The sequence below is a fragment of the Aphidius gifuensis genome, linkage group LG6 (assembly GCF_014905175.1).
Source record: "Aphidius gifuensis isolate YNYX2018 linkage group LG6, ASM1490517v1, whole genome shotgun sequence".
Classification (NCBI taxonomy): Eukaryota; Metazoa; Arthropoda; class Insecta; order Hymenoptera; family Braconidae; genus Aphidius; species Aphidius gifuensis.
This window is the reverse complement of record NC_057793.1, coordinates 3,554,233-3,575,276: the sequence shown is the minus strand read 5'-3', so window position 1 is coordinate 3,575,276 and position 21,044 is coordinate 3,554,233. Positions and strand designations below refer to the sequence as shown.

At 26.5% G+C, this 21,044-nt stretch overlaps 7 protein-coding genes across 9 annotated transcripts; 3 read left to right on the top strand and 4 right to left on the bottom strand.

Annotated features, from left to right (window-relative positions):
• Positions 1-1,746: 1,746 nt before the first annotated feature.
• Positions 1,747-9,629, top strand: LOC122858926 (neurexin-4). Of its 3 annotated transcripts, XM_044162165.1 has the most exons (6): positions 1,906-1,923; positions 1,954-2,088; positions 2,628-2,723; positions 4,307-4,503; positions 5,348-5,489; positions 5,572-9,629. In XM_044162165.1, the coding sequence occupies exons 2-6, from the start codon at positions 2,025-2,027 to the stop codon at positions 8,886-8,888; spliced, it is 3,816 nt and encodes a 1,271-aa protein (XP_044018100.1). In that variant the 5' UTR covers positions 1,906-1,923; positions 1,954-2,024; the 3' UTR covers positions 8,889-9,629. The 3 variants fall into 3 exon arrangements, with proteins under 3 accessions (XP_044018099.1, XP_044018098.1, XP_044018100.1); XM_044162164.1 differs by having other exon boundaries at positions 1,747-2,088; XM_044162163.1 differs by lacking the exon at positions 4,307-4,503 and adding an exon at positions 4,835-5,031 and having other exon boundaries at positions 1,827-2,088.
• Positions 9,621-12,491, bottom strand: LOC122858927 (CTP synthase-like). Its single transcript, XM_044162166.1, has 4 exons — positions 12,174-12,491; positions 11,801-11,971; positions 11,630-11,712; positions 9,621-11,548 (listed from the first exon to the last, which is right to left on the bottom strand). The coding sequence occupies exons 1-4, from the start codon at positions 12,337-12,339 to the stop codon at positions 10,172-10,174; spliced, it is 1,797 nt and encodes a 598-aa protein (XP_044018101.1). The 5' UTR covers positions 12,340-12,491; the 3' UTR covers positions 9,621-10,171.
• Positions 12,492-12,522: 31 nt separating this feature from the next.
• LOC122858925 (ribulose-phosphate 3-epimerase) lies at positions 12,523-13,992 on the top strand. Its single transcript, XM_044162161.1, has 5 exons — positions 12,523-12,666; positions 12,968-13,235; positions 13,320-13,427; positions 13,494-13,715; positions 13,780-13,992. The coding sequence occupies exons 2-5, from the start codon at positions 12,999-13,001 to the stop codon at positions 13,888-13,890; spliced, it is 678 nt and encodes a 225-aa protein (XP_044018096.1). The 5' UTR covers positions 12,523-12,666; positions 12,968-12,998; the 3' UTR covers positions 13,891-13,992.
• A 17-nt stretch (positions 13,993-14,009) lies between these two features.
• LOC122858921 (putative methyltransferase C9orf114 homolog) lies at positions 14,010-15,454 on the bottom strand (the record flags this gene model as incomplete). The annotated part of the gene is made up of 1 exon (XM_044162158.1): positions 14,010-15,454. A coding segment is annotated over exon 1 (1,290 nt), but the record flags the coding sequence as incomplete, so codon positions are not given.
• Positions 15,455-15,603: 149 nt separating this feature from the next.
• Positions 15,604-18,451, top strand: LOC122858920 (suppressor of fused homolog). The gene is made up of 5 exons (XM_044162157.1): positions 15,604-15,992; positions 16,144-16,236; positions 16,803-17,348; positions 17,415-17,925; positions 17,992-18,451. The coding sequence occupies exons 1-5, from the start codon at positions 15,820-15,822 to the stop codon at positions 18,055-18,057; spliced, it is 1,389 nt and encodes a 462-aa protein (XP_044018092.1). The 5' UTR covers positions 15,604-15,819; the 3' UTR covers positions 18,058-18,451.
• On the bottom strand, positions 18,444-19,137 carry LOC122858923. The gene is made up of 2 exons (XM_044162159.1): positions 18,706-19,137; positions 18,444-18,629 (listed from the first exon to the last, which is right to left on the bottom strand). Exons 1-2 carry the CDS (start codon positions 19,045-19,047, stop codon positions 18,444-18,446), a joined length of 528 nt encoding a protein of 175 aa, XP_044018094.1. The 5' UTR covers positions 19,048-19,137.
• Positions 19,097-20,944, bottom strand: LOC122858924. The gene is made up of 4 exons (XM_044162160.1): positions 20,205-20,944; positions 19,775-19,951; positions 19,588-19,702; positions 19,097-19,498 (listed from the first exon to the last, which is right to left on the bottom strand). Exons 1-4 carry the CDS (start codon positions 20,272-20,274, stop codon positions 19,369-19,371), a joined length of 492 nt encoding a protein of 163 aa, XP_044018095.1. The 5' UTR covers positions 20,275-20,944; the 3' UTR covers positions 19,097-19,368.
• Between the last annotated feature and the right edge of the window lie 100 nt (positions 20,945-21,044).

The following is a 21,044-nucleotide window of genomic DNA, read 5'->3' as shown; positions in this document are numbered from 1 at the left end:
TTTTTTTCCCCCCTAATCCTTACACTCTCTCTCTCTCTTTCTTTCTCTCGCGCGCGCTTGCAGCATCCCTTGTCTGTGCTTTGTCTGGCCTGCCTGAAATCTGAATCACTGCAATCTCATCGTAGGTAACGAAAATAGCGTCAAGTCTCTAGTGTATATATAAACACAAAACCAATCGAGTACTCGGAGTTTATATGAATAATATATTTCATATAAACTACCGTTTATAAACATGTGTTTGTAATAAACACATAAATTACTGTACTGATGTTTTTTTTAAATTAATTTTTATAATTTAAATGATAAATAGAAATATAATTTTTAGTTAATTTATTATTTTATTATTAATGTAAAATATCAATGAATAATTTAATTGTTCTTTAAACTTTTTGAGCATGATGCGAATAATGTTGAACAATAATAATTATTGTAACTTGTAAATAGCAATTTAATGAAAGAAATCTTTTAAAACTCTCATTTAGAAATCATAAATAAAGTTTCATCCGGATAAATTAATCGTGGGTCGAGTATTTCAAGTCTTTTTTAATGTATATATTCTTCTTCTTCTTGTTCTTCTTGAATTTTTTTTTCCCTAAGTTTCTCTTGAGACTTGGATTATTGATGAGAGAAAAGTTTTGATGATTTTACTTTGTGACACAATTGTACTGCATTTTGAGTTGTTTTTTTATTATTCATTTTTTTTTTTTTTTTTTTTACCCGCATCAACATTAATAATATAATAAATTAAAAGTTACGAGAATAAAAGTAAATTAATGGGACAGGACTCTTCGACCACCCACAACTTGATGTGTGACATCAAAAAAAATAAATAAATAAACAAAAAAAAAGACCAAAGTTGCGGGTAAATAATTGGGTCACTTGTGTCAAGTTAAAAATTAACAAAAGAATAATAGCAAAAAATAAAATAATTTATTTTTTAAATAATAATTATTATAAAAAAATTTTTGGTTTGTTTTTTTCAGTAATTTTTAAATTTAAAATATATTTTATATAAAAATATTTACTCACCAGTCATGTCACAGCAAAAATATAATCCAAATATTTTTCCATTGAAAATTGTCATTGATATAATTATTCAAAAAAATATTTAAAAAAAAAAAAGGTACAACTGAAATTGACAATACCGACCGAGAATAAAAATGGCTGACTTTTAAAATCTTCGTTACCCACTCAATTCCCAGAATTCCCCTTCCAATTAATTTTTTTTTTTTTTCATTTTTTTTCACAAAAAATTGTCGTTAAAATTTCGGAGCTAAAAATTGTCATTAACATGGTCGAATCACTTAATTTTAATCAATGACACTTGATTATATCAGTTAAATAATAATTAAACACTCGAAAACAATTAAAAACAATAAAAAAACAAAACAATATTCATAAATCGCGGCAACTAAAAAGTAAAAACCGGCAAACGGCACACGTCGTTAACGTTTAATAATTTACAGATAAATTATCAATTATTTTATTAATTATCACAAATATATTTCCACTTTATTATTAAACACTTTCACTGACATGATTTAATTTTTAAAATATACAATAAATTTGCTCAAAAATATTTGCTCCGAATTAACACAATTTCACGTCCGAACACAAGAAAAACAAATGAACAACTGACCACAACATGGCCGACTGAGGGCATTAACACGGCAATGACCAACTTTGCTCATTGTTAGTAAATAAACCTACGGACACCTACGGAGCTTTTTTTAATTCAGCCAGTAGAGTACAGGCAGTTGAATTTCTAGGGCGTCCATTTGTCCAGTGACGACACGAAACCACCCATTGGATAGCCGTTCATTCGCTCTCTCCCTGTCTCTCCCAGTCTCCACCACTGTGATTCACCGTCATTCGTGAATCGAGTTGACAATTTCGTTGTTATATTTTTTAATAAATATTATTATTTATCATAAAGTTATTTATTAAATATAAAAAAGTGATAGTAATTGACTTGATTAATCAATAATAAATTTAAAAAATTTATATTTACAAGAAATGTCACTATGAATATCTACATTTTTATTGGATATTTATTAACGGCAATTGTCGTACCAATTACAACAGCATGTAAGTATTAAAAAAATGACAATTTATCCAGTTTAATAATTACAATATATAAATTGATGTATACGCAACATATTTCAAGCGTGACTCCTCACAGACCAAGCCCATTCCGTCATCTTGGTGACTTGATGTGGCTCTAAATATTATTTAATAATTAATCTAACAATTAATTATTACATTATTATTATCCTATATAATAATAATCATGCAAACAAAATACGACCATTTTTTTTTACTTTAAATTTGTAAATAAAAAACGACGCCCAATTTTTTCTCTATTCAAAACATTGCGTCATAATTAATTTACTCACTTTTACATGATTAATAAATGATGACTCATTTATTTATTTATAAATTTTAATTGTAATAATTTATTTACATTATTTTTTTATGGATTAAAAATATTGTTTATTTATTTCTATGGTTACACATTGTTCTAGATAAATTTTACTGTATTGTTTATTCAATATAAATAATGACATACTTTTATTTTTATGATTTATCAATATTTTAATAATAATTATTATTGTTATTATTTTTAGATGATTATGATTGTAATGATGCATTGTTGGACAGAGCACATTTGAAAGCAACATCATATATGAAAGACAGAGAACCAACAGATGCTGTTCTTAATGGTAAAATTTATATTTAATTTATTTAAATAATTATTATTCAATTATAAACCCTGCTAAAATTATTTTTAATTATTTATTTAGTAGTTAATATCTGCTCGATGTTGTGAATTTATTATATTGAATGTTTTGATTTTAAAAGTATCTTTTTATTTTATTTTTGTGAGAGATTTATAAAACAAATATCAAGCCCACGTTTAATTAAAATATATAATTGAAATGTTTAATTAATGACCCACTGACTTTAACAATCATCCATTTGAAAAAGTAAAAAAATTATAGCTTGGATCATCTGTTTGCTTCAGGTGAAAATTAATGTCAATCAAGAGTGATCAAAAGAAAATAATAAAGAAGCCAATAATAATTATAGCTAATGATTAAATATATATTAAATAAAATGACAAAAAATAGTGTTAGATGGTCATTCAATTGGCATGATTGGTGTCCAAATGAAAAAGATTTACTTTTAGCATCATCATGTATACAAAATGATGAAAAACAAAGATTAAATAAATTTGTATTTCGTAAAGATGTCAAAGCATCACTTGCTGGTAGGCTAATGATGAGAAAATTTATAAATGAATATTCATCAATACCATATGATGAAATTAAATTATCACGTGATAATAATAATAGACCAATATTGATAAATAATATAAATATACCAATTAATTTTAATGTATCACATCAAGGTAATTTTACAGTTATTGCTGGTGAAATGAATGACAATAAAATTGGTATTGATATTATGAAACTTGAATACAGTGGTGGTAAAACATTGACTGAATTTTTTCGTATTATGAAAAGTAATTTTTCAGCAAATGAATGGATTGAAATTAATGGTGATAGTAGTACAACTGATGCTGAAAAAATTTCAATGTTTTGTCGTCATTGGGCATTGAAAGAAAGTTATGTTAAAGCACTTGGTATTGGAATTGTTATTGATTTACAAAATTTAGATTTTCATACGAGTTCAAAACTTTGTGTTGATAGTGTTGTAATTAAACATTATCAAAGATTAATTTCAAATTTTATATTTAATTCAGATCATTATTGGTGTTTGCTGCTGAAAATAATAATAACACAACTGGCTTATCAAATAATTGTCAATTTGAAGAATTAAATTTTCATCATCTTGTGGAAAATGCTGTACCAGTTTCCAATGAAGATCAACAATTTTGTGATGATTATTTTAGAAAATTGGAAAAACCATCTCATATGAAATAAATTAAATTTTTTATAAAACAAATTAATGATTGTAAAGAAAATTATTAAATAAAAAAAAAAAATATTAAATTTAGTCAGTGGGTTTTATCTAATTAATTATTTATTTATTTATAAAAATTAGATTAGTATTTTTGTTTTTTTTTTTTAATAAAAATATTTTAAAGCTAGTTCTTTTTTTTTGTGTATGCCATTATTTTTTTTCTATTTTTTTTTCTAAATTATAAATTAAATAATTCTTCGAGCAGATAAAATTTTTATTATTAATTATTTCATTTATTTTTTTGCACTTGAATATATTTTGTTATATTTGAAAAATTAAGTTTGAGTTGTATGCATGTGTGTGTGTTGTTATAAAATAGGCGAAAAAGCTTGGACAGCAAGTACCAATGACAAAAATCAGTACTTGATAATAGACCTGGGTCAAGTCATGAATATTTCAATGATTGCGACACAAGGTCGTGAAAATTATGGAGAATATGTTATGGAATATTCCATCAGCTATGGAACTAATAATCTTGATTATGTTGATTACAAAGAAGAAGAGGGCAACACAAAGGTAATTTATCTCAACAATGACAAGCAACTGTAATAACAAGAAAAATAATAACAAACTATATTAATTTAAAAATTGAAAATAACAATAAAAAATCATCTGGATTCATCAAGTAACAACTAACAAAATTAATCATCACAATAACAATGCATGTAATAATGAAATTATTATTTTAACAAGTGCATGAAATAATTTATTAATTAATAATTTTTTATAGCACAATTTGCCTGTTTTGCTTTTTCCTTTTTTTTACTAAAATTTCTTTGAGTTGTTATTTTTCTACTTTTTTCTATCTTTCTAACTTTGACACTTGGACATGGGTATGGGCTTTTAGGTAAAAGTGCTTGGACACCTGATGATAATACTTACAATCAACATCTCACAATGGATTTGGGAATGAGACATGAAATTCGTAGTATTGCAACTCGTGGCAGAGCAAATACACAAGAATTTGTAACTGAATATATTGTTGATTATTCTGATGATGGACAAGCCTGGACAAGTTATGAAGGCCAAGATGGTGTAGAAGAGGTACTAACACAATTAACAAAACAACAAAAAAAATAAAACCAAATCATAGAAAATACATTTTTAATTTTACAAATGCAATAATTAATAAATAAATTTTTTAAATAATCAAAACACAATAATAATAAAAAAATATTTCAGCTTTTATTGCACAAATAACAAAATAAATTAACAATATAGCATGACAATAACTTTTTTTTTTTTTTTCATCTATGTGTTAATATAATTTATAACAAAATGAAAAAAATTTTATGTTTTCTTTTCTCAAATAGTAGAATAGAAAATTTGATGTTTATTTTATTAACGTATTTTTTCGCAGATGTTCAAAGGTAATATAAATGCTGACAAAATAAAATTGAATCGTTTTGATGTGCCTATAATAGCTCAATGGATAAGAATAAATCCGACACGCTGGCGAGACAGAATATCCATGAGGGTTGAACTTTATGGATGTAATTATGGTGAGAAAATTTTGTGAATTAAAATATTTACCAGCTGTAATAATAAAAAATCTAATTTATTTATTTATTTAATTTTATTTAGAATCTGATGTGATAAATTTTAATGGTACATCTCTTGTACGAATGGATCTTTTACGTGAACCAATTGAGACTTATCATCATTCAATACGTTTTCGTTTCAAGACAAATAATGCTGATGGTGTATTAATGTATTCACGTGGTACACAGGGTGATTTTATTGCTTTACAATTACGTGATAATCGTATGTTACTAAATATTGATCTTGGTTCAAAAACAACAACAAGTTTTTCTGTTGGTAGTTTACTTGATGACAATATGTGGCATGATGTATTAATATCAAGAAATCGTAAAGATATAAATTTTTCAGTTGATCGTGTACTTGTTAAAGGTAAAATAATTGGTGAATTTCATCGTTTAGATTTAAATCGTGCATTATATATTGGTGGTGTACCAAATATACAAGATGGTCTTAAAGTAACACAAAATTTTACTGGTTGTATTGAAAATTTTTTTTTAAATCAAACAAGTTTATTTAAAAGTATGATTGATGCTGATGCTACTGGTGAAAATTTACAATATCATCGTGTTAATACAATATATGCATGTCCACAACCACAAATGATACCAGTTACATTTTTAACAACAAAAACTCATGCAATATTAAAAGCATATAATGAAGGTTCACCAACAATGAATGTATCACTTGCATTTCGTACATATGAAGAACGTGGATTAATTGTATATCATAAATTTACATCATTAACAAGTCAAGATTATATAAAATTATTTTTAGAAAATGGTAAAATTAAAATACAAATTAAAACAGATAATGAAAAAGCCGTAATACTTGATAATTTTGATGAGAAATTTAATGATGGTAAATGGCATCAAATAATATTAACAGTATCAAAAAATAGTATAATATTAAATGTTGATAGTAGACCAATGCGTACAAAACGTATATTAAATATATCAACTGGTTCAGTATATTTAATTGGTGGTGGTATATTTGGTGAATCAAGTAATACTGGTTTTGTTGGTTGTATGAGAGCAATTAGAATTGAAGGTAATGAACGTTTTCCAACTGATTGGAAAGATGAAGATTATTGTTGTAAAAATGAAATAGTATTTGATGCATGTCAAATGCTTGATAGATGTAATCCAAATCCATGTAAACATGATGGTATTTGTGGACAAAATTCATATGAATTTTATTGTGATTGTTCAAATACTGGTTATACTGGTGCTGTATGTCATACATCATTAAATTCATTATCATGTGAAGCATATAAAAATATGAATCCAGTTAATCAACGTGCTGATATTAAAATTGATGTTGATGGTAGTGGTCCATTAGAGCCATTTCCAGTAACATGTGAATTTTATGCTGATGGTAGAGTTATGACTGTTGTTAGACATAGCAATGAATTATCAACACCAGTTGATGGTTTTGATGAACCTGGTAGTTTTATACAAGACATTAATTATGATGCTAATTTTGATCAAATTGAAGCTCTATTAAATAGATCAACAACATGTAGACAACGTATTAATTATGCATGTAAACATTCAAAGTTATTTAATACACCAGTTAATCAAATGGATTTATTTAGACCAAATTCATGGTGGATAAGTAGAAATAATCAAAAAATGGATTATTGGGGTGGTGCATTACCTGGTTCAAGAAAATGTGAATGTGGTGTACTTGGTAATTGTGCTGATCCAACAAAATGGTGTAATTGTGATTCTGATCTTGAGGGATGGTTTGAAGATGGTGGTGATATTACAGAAAAAGAATATTTACCAGTACGTCAATTACGTCTTGGTGATACTGGTACACCATTGGATGAAAAAGAAGGTAGATATACATTGGGATCACTTATTTGTGAGGGTGATGATTTATTTAAAAATGTCGTTACATTTCGTGTATCTGATGCAACAATTAATTTACCCACATTTGATATGGGACACAGTGGTGATATTTATTTTGAATTTAAAACAACAATGCCTGATGCTGTTATTATAAATAGTAAAGGACCAACTGATTATATTAAAATATCAATAACAAGTGGTAATCAGTTACAATTTCAATATCAAGCTGGTGATGGTCCATTAACTGTTAATTTACAAACATCATATATGCTTACTGATAATAATTGGCATTCAGTATCTGTTGAAAGAAATCGTAAACAAGCACGTGTTGTACTTGATGGTGCATTAAAAAGTGAATTAAAAGAACCACCAGGTCCAGTACGTGCATTACATTTAACATCTGATTTTGTTGTTGGTGCAACAACTGATTATCGTGATGGTTTTGTTGGTTGTATTAGAGCATTATTATTAAATGGTAAACAACAAGATTTAAGAACTTATGCAAGACGTGGTATTTATGGTGTTAGTGAAAATTGTATTGGTAAATGTGAAAGTAATCCATGTTTAAATAATGGTACTTGTCATGAAAAGTATGATGGTTATAGTTGTGATTGTAGATGGACAGCATTTAAAGGACCAATTTGTGCTGATGAAATTGGTGTTAATATGGGACAAAATTCAATGATTAAATATGATTTTAGTGGTAGTTGGAGATCAACAATATCAGAAAAAATACGTGTTGGTTTTACAACAACAAATCCACGTGGTTTTTTACTTGGTTTTTTTTCAAATGTATCTGGTGAATATTTAACAATAATGGTATCAAATAGTGGCTCATTACGTGTTGTATTTGATTTTGGTTTTGAAAGACAAGAAGTTATATTATCAATGAAACATTTTGGCTTGGGACAATATCATGATTTACGTTTTAGTAGAAAAAATTCTGGTGCAACAATGGTATTACAAGTTGATGATAATCAACCAAAAGAATTTAATTTTGATATTAAAGCATCAGCTGATGCACAATTTAATAATATACAATATATGTATATTGGAAAAAATGAAACAATGACTGAAGGTTTTGTTGGTTGTATATCAAGAGTTGAATTTGATGATATTTATCCATTAAAATTATTATTTCAACAAAATGGTCCTGGTAATGTTAGATCATTGGGTGCACCATTAACTGAAGATTTTTGTGGTGTTGAACCAGTAACACATCCACCAGATATACCAGAAACACGTCCACCAATTGATTTAGATGAAGATAAATTACGTGCAGCATACAATGAAACAGATACAGCATTATTAGGTGGTGTGTTAGCTTTTATTATTATTGCATTAATTATCATGGCAATACTTATTGGACGTTATCAATCAAGACACAAAGGCGAATATCTTACACAAGAAGACAAAGGTGCAGAAATGGCATTGGATCCTGATTCTGCTGTTGTTCATTCAACAACTGGTCATCAAGTTCAAAAGAAAAAAGAATGGTTTATTTAAATTTTATTACCAAAATATTCCAGCTTTGGTCTTATTTGGCCAAAGTTATCTTCAATTTTTTATTTCATTCAATTATTATAAAGCCTAATTTATCATATAACTAAATAATATCTAAGATTTATTATTATTATTATACAAATATTTTTTTTATTAATTTGATAATGTTTTTTTTTTAATAGTAGATTATTTTATAATCAGAAAAAAATAATTTAATATATCAATAATACCGGTGACTCCAAAAAAAAAAAAAAAAAAGACAAAATCGAATGATGGAAATTTTTTATTTACAAATGAATGATTTTTAAATTAATTAAAAAATTATTATCAATTTAATTTAATTTTTTTTTTAGATATTATATAAGAAAAGAAAAAATTGTTTTTTTTTTTTTTTTAAATTATAATCTCAGTATTAGAATGTAATTTTTTACCGTCCAAAAACAGCATTTTATTTTTTGTTTTTTTTTTTTTTCTTAATTTTATTAATTTTATATTTTTTAAGTAATGATTTATGTATTTTTTAAAAAATTATTATTATTATTTTTTAATTTTTCAAATCCATCCTTTGAATCTCTGCCGTAATCGATTAAATATATATAAGCACTGCAAAAATAATCAATACAAATGTCAAAAAAAAAAAATCGAAAAAACGAAACAAAAAAAAATCTGTATATAGATGAATTTTTTAATGATGGAAAATTTGTAATTTTATACAACTGCAAGATTTCCAAGTGTCTCAATTAATGGAGCATTAATATGTTGGAGAATTTTCAATAAATAAACTTGTACAAAAAAAAAAACCAAAACGTCTCTTATACATTCCAAAAAACTGTTATCTATATTTTTTCCATGAATAATTATTAGTAAGTATTACATAAAAAATTAAACATCCTTTTTTCCTAAGCATTATCAAAAAGAAAAGCTTATAAATCGGTTACAAAATTCATTACTTTCTCTCAAATCACAATATGGTACATATAGTAACAAAAACGAGATATTGTTTATTGTTTTTATTAACACAGTCTCAGACAAATAATTAATCCTTTTTAATCCTGTTGGTCAAAAAAAAAAAAAAAAGGAAGAAGTTATGTTTCTAAAGTACGATTATTGTGTGCAATGTCCACATCACAATTGATACAATATAAAAAAAAATCAGCATCACAATATTTCAAAACAATGATTGGATTATCTATTAAAAAAAATAATAATAAATAAGAAAAAACATGTCACCTAATTCTATCATCATCAAAAAAAATTATTACCAAAAGATTTTGTAAATAATATATCTAATTGGATTTGGGTATTGAAAGTTTATTGTTATTATTTTGATTTAAATGATCATCGACAATAAAATCATCATCAGAATCATTGTCACTCATTTGTCTTGGAGATAGTCGACATCCACGTGCAAGATATGATCTCAATTTTCCAGTACTTGCTAATATTAATCCCAAAAATGGTGGTGATGGTTTTAATGGTCTTGATAAATATTCAGGATGATATTGAGTTGCAACATAATATGAATGTCCTTCAAGTTCTAAAATTTCCATTCTTCTTCCTTCAGTATCTGTGCCAACAAATTTTAATCCAGAACTTTCAAGTTGTGTTACAAATTCTGGATTAACTTCATATCTGTGACGATGTCTTTCTTCAATTTGATCAACATTACCATATAATTGTTTTATAACTGAATTATCTGGTTTAAATTTTGTAATACGTTTACCTAGTCTCATTGTACCACCAATAATTTCATCACCATTATGTTCAGGCATTTCAATGATAAATTTATTTTTTTCATCAATATCAGAATCAATTTCTGTACTATTAGCTTCTTTAATTGCTAATACATTACGTGCATATTCAAGTACAGCAACTTGAAGACCAAGACAAATACCTAATAATGGTTTATCATTTATTCTACACCATTTACATGCTTCAATCATTCCATCAATGCCTCTTTTACCAAAACCACCAGGTACAATAACACCATCACTTTTACATAATTGTTGCCATGCTTCATGATATAATACTGGATTTGATTGTAATGTTTTTTGTTCTAAATTTTCAGCTTCAAGATATTTTAATTTAAGTTTATATCCAACTTCAGTTGATGCATGCTGAAGTGATTTTGTAACAGATGCATATGCATCTTCTAGCTGAGTATATTTTCCAACAAGTACAATATTAACATCTTTACGTAAATGATCAATTCTTTCAGCAAGATCACGCCATTTACGCATAAAATGACGTGGACGTAGTGAAGGAATTTCAAGCTTTAATCTTTCATTTAAAAATTCAATAACACCTTGACTTTCCATCAACAATGGAACTCTATAAATTGATGATAAATCATGAATTGTTATAACTTGTTCAGTTGCAACATGACAAAAATTTGATATTTTTTCTTTAACTGTTTCACCAAATGGCTTTTCTGATCTACAAATTATTAAATCTGGTGAAAGACCCAATCCACGTAATACACGTACACTTTCTTGAGTTGGTTTTGTTTTGTGTTCACCAGTTGAACGTGGCTGAGGTACCAATGACACATGAGCACAACAAAAATTTTCTTTTTTAACACGAAATTGAAATTGACGAAATGCTTCAACAAAAGCCATGCCTTCTATGTCACCAATAGTTCCACCAAGCTCAATCACACAGACCTTCAAAATAACAATTAAAAATCATTATTAAAATTATTATTTTTTCTTTAACGAATGTGTAAATTTGTAAAATTAAATTACCTGTGGTACAATTTCTTTAGTGACTGGACGAGAAGCAATTTTTTCTACCCATTCTTGAATTTCATCAGTAATATGTGGAACAACTAAAAATTAAAAAATAATTAAATAAACAAAACTGCATCATATCATCTAGATAATTTCCTAGTTTTTTTTGGTTTTTATTTTATTTACCTTGTACAGTTTTACCCAAGTAATCTCCTTTTCTTTCTTTGTTAATAACATTTTGATAAATTTTACCAGTTGTTATGTTATTATCTTTATGCAAAGTGACATCCAAAAAACGTTCATAATTACCAAGATCAAGATCAACCTCACCACCATCATCCAGTACATAAACTTCACCTGAAAATTTTTTAAATATATTTTTTTAAATACACTCTAATAATTGATCACGTGATTTAAAATGTGCGCGCGAAATTAGATAAAACAAAATGGCTGTACCACATGGGGTTTACATTGATTGAATTTTTTTAGAACGAAATTTGGAGTAATTATCAATTAATAATTAAAAATATAAAAATTAATATTATTGTAATTTACATACCATGCTCATATGGTGAAAATGTACCAGCATCAATATTAATATATGGATCAATTTTAATTGATGTTACATGGATTCCACAATTTTTTAAAATTGTACCAAAAGAACTGGCAATTACACCTTTACCAACACCACTGATAACACCACCAGTAACAAGTATATATTTCATGATGATATAATATTTTTTTCTAAATTAATTATTTAATTTTCTAATGAATGATAATTAATAGTTGGTTGATGTTAATTATGCCAGACTCTTCAAGAGACTGGACCGTCTAGAAGCTACCAACCAGCCAAATCCGGTGCCAATTTCCCTCTCTCATTATATTCGGCTTCACGATAATATTATACGTATTCAGACTTGCGCCATGATGAACTAAAAAATGACGTCACAATAACTAACAATAACAACCTTACCCTTGAATATTTTATTGATGTAAAAACCAACTTTTATACACCCTTCAATCCACCCCTTGTTATCCAGCTTAAATCCCAGGTAATTAAAAATTTATAATAATAAATTTTTATTATTTTTATGATGTTGATGATGATGGTGAATAATTACAACTTGATGATAATGAGAATTCTAACCCAATTATATGCCACGTGTTTTAATGTTGATTATTATTTTCATTTTTTTTTTTTTTGTTGCATAAGTTTTTTTTTTTTTTATAATTTTGCATTTATTATCATTGATAATTATTTTTTTTTTCCAATAGTTTTATCAGTGTGGTAACCAGTGGTAACACAAGTTATAGACTTGACACAAATAACATTGATAATTTTTTTAATTGTAGGAAAGCTTGATTGTTGTAAAAAACAAAAAAAATGTCAGAACAATTGACAGCTAAAATTGGACCATCAATATTAAATTCAGATTTATCATCACTTTATGAAGAATCACAAAAGCTATTAGACAATGGAGCTGATTATTTACATCTGGATGTTATGGATGGACATTTTGTTCCAAATATAACATTTGGACATCCAGTTGTCAAGTGTTTGAGAAATAAAATTAAAAATGCATTTTTTGAAACTCATATGATGGTGTCAAAGCCAGAACAGGTCAGTATTTTTTTCTAAAATAATTATCTGTATTGTTTGTTAAAAAATAAATAAATAAAATAAACCTTTGACATTTGGATCAAGTGGATAAATTCAATGGCTGATGCTGGAGTCGATCAATACACATTTCATGTAGAGCCAGTTGATTGTGTACCTGATATATGCAGAAAGGTCAAAGAGGCAGGCATGAAGGTATTTAAATAATCAACTATTTATACAATATAAAAATATTTAATTGTTATTCTAATAATAATTAAGGTTGGAGTTGCATTGAAACCAGGAACACCAGTTGATGTTGTAGTTGACTACATAGACATGGCTGATATGGTTTTAATTATGACAGTTGAGCCAGGTTTTGGTGGACAAAAATTTATGGATTCAATGATGGAGAAAGTTAGTTGGCTTAGAAATAATTATCCAAGTTTGGATATTGAAGTTGATGGAGGTGTTGGTATCAATAATATTGATGTTTGTGCCAAGGTATTAAATAATTGATAATTATTTGTAAATTAAATTTATGTTAATTTAATAATTTTTATTTTAGGCTGGAGCAAATATGATTGTTTCTGGAACAGCTGTTACTGGATCAAGTGAACCTGCCAAAGTTATTGCTACTCTTAAAAATAGTGTTAATTATTGTCTAGCTAAACATTAATTAAAACTCAAAACAAATTTAATTATATTTTTCAATAACAAAAAAAATGTGAAATTTATTTTTCTGATATTTAAAAAAAAAAATATACAAATGTTTATTTAATTTTTTTATCAGTTTGATTTATCATCATCTTCGTCGTCGTCGTCGTCCTTGGCATCATCATCATCACTGGAATCTGAATTATACACTCGTTTTTTAATATTAATTTCATCTTGTAAATTATTATCAATGGAATTTTTTTGTTGCTGTTTTTTATCATTGTCATTTGAATTATTATTATTACTAGATTCACTTGGAAATTGTGGAGCTGGTAATGGTGGATAAATAGGATTAAATTTACTGTCAAGTGCTTCAAGTGATATTAATAATGCCTCTTCAGTTCTAATAGTTTTTGAGCCTTGATTTGAACGTGTATTGAGATATTGATCAAATACCAATGATGGATCATCAACAACAAGTTTTGGATCATTTTCTAATGCAGCTTCAATACCATTTAATCCACCAAAAACAATAAGACCATGTGTATACTTGAGACTTTTTTCAGGTACAGATTTAACAGATTTACCTTTGTCAGATGTACCAATTGATAAATCATAGCCATTTTCATATGGACAACTTGAAAATATTTGTGATAAATTTGATGCAAGTCTAACAGTATAACCCCAGTATATACCACTTTCAAGTCTTGGAAGTTTTGGTGATACAACTGTACCTTTTAAACGTTTTGTACTATTTTGTTCTGGTGGAATTTTAACAGTAACTCTCCAGCCTGGTTGAAGTGTTTTATCAATATGTACATCATTCAATAGACCAACATTAACTTGTGATCCATGTCCACTTTTAATTGGTTTATTTGTAACAACACCTTCACGATATAATGATTCATCTTGTTGCTTTAAATGATGTGGTGCTGCAAGTGGATTTATCAAACCAGCATACTGTAAATCATCATGTTTTGGAAAAAAATATTTTCTCAAATATTGAGGACATTCAAGATACTGTAATATTCTAGCAAGTTGAAGACAACATCTACGCTGTTCACCATGTACAGCATCTTTTTTAATTTTTTTTTTTTCATCATCAGTTAAATCACCCTGATCATCATACACAATTATTTCATCAATATTATAAATAACAGCTGCTCTTGCTATTTGACCAGCTAAATATGAACGTAATTCTGGTGATTGTGCATTATCCATTATTGAACCTGGTATTGCTATACTCATTGTTGATACTTTAAGTATATTTTGTTTATTTTCTTCTTCAATTTTTTCATTTTTAACAACAACTTGTGCTTCTTCTATTTTTGCTTTTTTTATTAATTTTTCTTCACGCCATTTTTTTTTTTGTTCTTTATGAAATTTATTATGTTCTTTCCAACTTTTACCTGATGGTGCAAGAGATGCCATGGCAAATAATTTATTAATCTATTTTTTTTTATAAACAATATATAAAAATTAAAAACACAATTTATAACCTTTAAATTTTTTTTATAAACTCAACACAACTGAACACAACTCAACAGGCACATACACCAAAAAACATGCTTTTGCATGCTTTAAAATTATTATCATGATTTTTTTTTTTTAATCATCATCATCATGATACTTGATGATGATGATGGGTTGTCTTGGACATCTAGCGTTAAAAATTTTAACTACTTGTGATTCTGTCACTTTTTGCCTGGGCTCCATCATGAGAGGAAAAAAAATAAAAACGGAGTAATATTGAAGCCAGCAGTGACGGATGGTCCAGAGATTTATTTTTGTTAGGCTTGAAAATTACCATACAATAAAAAATATATAATATATAAATTGTGTTTTTTAATATCTCGTACTAAATAAATAGCTTTAATAGTAATTAATATTAATCAAGTTTAGTGTTGACATCATTGAGTGATTGTTGTTGTTTATTAATATAATTATTTTGATGTTTGGAAATATGAGAGAAAAAGAGGAATTTACAAGAGGTATGCCAGCCATGCATCAAAATGAGGTTCCCTCACCTCGGGCATTTGGACTAGACGCTTTGCACAATGTTTGCAAAGAAATATATCCTGATCAATGTAATCCACTAACTGTCACAGCAATCATCAAGTACTGGTAATAATAATCATCATTATTTTTCATTATTTTACATATGTTTAAATTCATTTTTTGTTTTCAAAGTATGTTAATATATTTCATTGTCTTGCAAGTAAACAAAGCAAATTTTTCCAATTCACTTTATAAATATATTTAATTTTTTTTCAAGGCTTGGTGGTCCAGATCCTCTTGACTACATAAGTATGTATGAAAATCCAGGATGTGCAGAACTTGGTGTTCCACCACACTGGCATTATATCAGGTAAAAAAAAACAATACAATTAATTTAATCAAAACAATTAAATGATAAGAAAAAACATTTGTTAGAAAAATAAAAAAAAAACTAGTAGATTGCATTGATTGAAGATGTTTCAACGAAAAAAAAAGACAAAGATCTTTTATTATTTTTTTTTCTTTTTGTGGGTGACAAGGGGATATTAAGAAAAAAAAAAAAACTTAATGAAGAAAGAGGATATGTATTAAAGAGAAAAAAAAATTTAAAAAAAGTGATATTTCTCTGGTTGCCAGACACATCAAGATATATACCGCGCGTTTGATGTCGTGTGCCCGACTGGTAATGTCAGACACATGCACTATTTATAGATGATGGGGTGTAAGAGGCAAAAATAGATTATAATTAAAATGGGGTGTATCCCCTTTATGAATGAATAGTAAACATATAAAAATACTTGAAGAAAAAGAAAAAAATATACATAAATAAAAATAATAAACAAACGGAAACGGAAATAATTTAACCGGAAGAAAATTTAGGGAAACAATAATAGATTTTTCTATTTTTAATTTTTTTCTTTTTTGTAAAATTTTCAGTTTAGGTTTATCAGATCTTCATGGTGATAATCGTTTACATCCAAAAAGTGGTCCAGGACGTCCAAGTGGTTTTGGTTTTGAGCTAACATTTCGTCTTGTACGTGAAATAAATGAAACAACACCACCAACATGGCCAGCAAATGTTATGCAACAATTAGCAAAATATGTATTTAATTCTGGTAATATGTTATTACCAGGTGATCATGTATCATGGCATGCACCATTGGGTAATGGTAATGGACGTATAACACAAATATTAATGGGTAAAGATCCACAATTACCAAATTTATTAACAACACCACATGGTGATGTTACATTTGTACAAATTATTGGTGCAACATCTGAAGAATTACAAGCAGCACAACATTGGAATGGTCTTGGTGTTGTTAATTTATTGAAAACAACAAGAGGATGTGGTCCATGGCTTTTGACAAATACAAATCGTCAACATTCAATTATGGAAGAGGATCCAACTGTTGCTGAAAAAATTCAAACTGGTATTGAACGTGAAGGTTCAAATTTAAGTGGTGTTTCTGCAAAGTGTTGGTAAGTTTGTCAATCAAATTTATTTATTTTCTATCATCCTAATGTAATGACTTGATATTTTTGTAGGTGGGTACAAATGTCAGATAATAATAATGATGAAAAATACAGAGAAAAAAAAAATGATGAATCAGATGATGACGATGAAGATGATGATGATAATATATGTGAAAAAGATGATATTGATAGAATTGAAAAAAATAGAACAACAGATAAAATAAATAAAAATTTATCAATTGAACAACAAAGAGAACATGATAATAATAATAATAATGATTCATCATTTGATGATAGTTTTATATTAAAACCATTGATTGGATTACATTTGACATTTAATTTAGAAGCTGGAAGTTTATTGCCACTTGCAATTAAAGGAAGAGTCATGCATGGACGTCATTTTACATTTAAATCAATTCTTTCACATTCAGCAATAACAATGGTTGCACCATCAGTAACTGGTACACTTGTTTCATGTGAAAGACCATATGTACTGCAAGGACCATGGTTACAAGTTCTCATACCTGATCAACTTGCTGAAAAAATGGCTTATGAATTTCAGCTATTTAATTCAACTGATCAAGTAAGTATTTTAAAATTTTTCATAAATTAATTTTATATTTAATATATTTTTGTTTTTATTATCTAGATTCAATTACCAAGGACTTTTTCATGGCCAGAATATAAATTAACAATAACAATAGTCAGTGATTAATTATTAATTATTGATAAAAATATTCAATTTTAATTTTTTTTTTTTTATAAAAATAATTTTTATGCAATGTTTTATTATTTTTCAATTATTTTAAAGACTTGAATTTAAATTTTAATTTATTTATATACACGCGTTAATTAAAATCGTGTTTTTAAAATATTCTTTTTAACATTTTTTGGGAAAAAAAAAAAAATAATTAACACTGACAATATTTGTAATTTTAATGTGTACATAATAATGAGCGAATCCAAAATAATTATTGTATTAAAATTAAGTTATTTTTTACATATATTTGTTATACAATAAATAAATAAATAAAATATATATAATGTATTTTAAAAAACAAAAAATGTAATTTATTTTATTATTTATTATAGTATAATAATTTATCGTCTTGCTGAATTACGTCTTTTTCTTTTTCCACTTGTTTTTTTTTTAATAGGATTTTGATTATACAACCATGTGTTGTCATCAAAGTCCGTACATGATTTTGGACTTTCAAGTTTATTATCTTGCAGTGTTGCTTGTAGTAATTTGACTAGAAATTTTTTTGGACTATAACGTTCTCTTGTCTAGAATAATATCAACAATTTAAAATACACAATATATTTATTTAATATTATAAAATTAATAAGGATATATATTTACTTGATCAATAGCATGTAGTAAAAATTTAAGTGCAAAAAACCAAAGAATAAATACAACACCAGCTGATGCAAAATCTTCAAGATCTTCACAATCAATACCACTTATAATATTTATTAATCCACATATTGCATTGCAAAATGTGCGAATAGCATGTACACAAGAATCACGAAAAAAACATAATATACCAAGTATCAAGGTTAACACAACCAAAACAAGTTCAATTGAACGACGACAAAATTCAAGAAATATATCCAATAATAATTCACCACTTTCCCAAAAAAATTTACCCATACCATCAAAAAATTCAATGACTTGATCACTAGAATTTGCGATGTCTTGCATCGTGTGTTTAATGTCAAAATAAATATTTTAAAATAAATAAAACTATATTAACCTTTTTCACATAATTATTATAATAAATTAAAATATACATTTGTGTTTTGTTTTGTAATATACCTATATTATAAATAATAACTGACATGTCATAATATTTTTTATATAGAAAAAAAAAGACCATAATTAATTAATCTATACTTTTCATTAAAAATAATTTTTATATATAGTTATTAATAAATTGAGGCAGATGACTTACAGGCAGTGCGATAATAGTGAGCATTTAAAAATAATAATAATAATTAACACAAGGTTTTTTTTTTTTCTAATTTAAATAACATGTTGATGAATTGCAATTAAAAATGAACTTGTTAAAAAAATAATTGAGTTAATTTTTTTCAATACTGAAGAGTTACAACCATCATAATCATTGCATGATTGAACACATCCTCTGACATATCTAAAAAAAAAACATCAACATTATACAACAAATCAACACTTGTATATATTTTATATTTAAAAAAAAAAAAATAATAATAATTTAATTACTTTTCATTAAAATAAAATGCACCACAGTGTGACATTCTAATGAGCTCAGTGTCGGTTGTCAATGTGCCACTGTCTAAAGCACAGCCTCTTATTGTCAATGAAATTCCAGTTTCATCTGTAATATATAAATTAATAAATTATATTACTGTATATATAATTAATTAGATATTTAAAAAAAAAAAAATACCAAATATTCCATTGAGTTTAACACAAGATGTTGCTGGAAAAAGGCCATCTCTACCTTTACGACCACCAAGACAAGGAGACTCAAAATAATCAAGCGATCTATTGTTATGAAAAGGATCATCACATTCTTTGTCATCACCCCCAACTGAGACACACTTGTAGCAGTCAATAGAATTTCCTGATTAACAATGAAAATCAAAAGAGTTTCAATGACATTTTCTTATTCAATTTTTATATTTTTTTTTTTTCGCTCACATCATTATTATTATTATTTTTATTATCATTATTTTTTTTAACACAACGCAAATTAACTGGGTCAACTGTTCTCTCGTTATTCAACTGTATGACACTCCCTATTATTATTTTTTTTTTCTTTTATTTATTTTTATAATATTCTTTACAAATTTAAATTTTATAAAAGACTTACTTACCAAATTCAACTGTGTCACAGAATAAAATCCATAATAAAAAAATATTGATTATCGATCTATTTCCAGACATTTTTAAATATAAAAAAAGATGAATAGTTTTAGATTTTTTTTTTTTTGTTGTATTGAATTATCGATGAAATATAAAAGATAAATTAATGGTGGTCTTGTTTTGACCACAATAAACAGATGAATAAGTTGATGATTGATTGCACTTTGTGGTTTTCATTGTGTTGACCATGCAACAAGACATTTATACTGCAACTGACTATAGTTTTGCAGTTTAATGTTTTGATCTATCGTAACCCAGGTAACCCATTCAAATATATATTGCAATTTTCATTATTTTAAATATACTTGATATATTTTAATAAAATTATAAAATAGTTAAATAATTGTTGTGATTGTGTTAACTATTTTTTTTCTTTTAAATTTCTTCTCTAACTTTATTGCACAGTGACAAGCCAGGTAAAAAGATCGTTGATCACTGAGAACACAATGAACATCTGACATGCAGTTGTTGAAAAATTAACACACTCCTTTACTGTTTTAAATTATAAAATATACATTGACATATATATGAATGCAGATATTTTTAAATGACACGCGAATAATGGGAGTTAACAATTGACGTAATACTGAGTACATATTAACTTGTTATTTAAATTATTAATTAATCTAGGGAATTAAAACAAGAGTTGAAAGAAAAAAAAAGAAATAAAAAAAGTCTTGTTTTTAGAATTAATATTGAATTTTTTATATATTTAAAAATGTCGCGCGTTGACGCTTGCGCATTTACAAATTGTTTCACTTTTCGCACACAAATATGCTGTAATTTATACA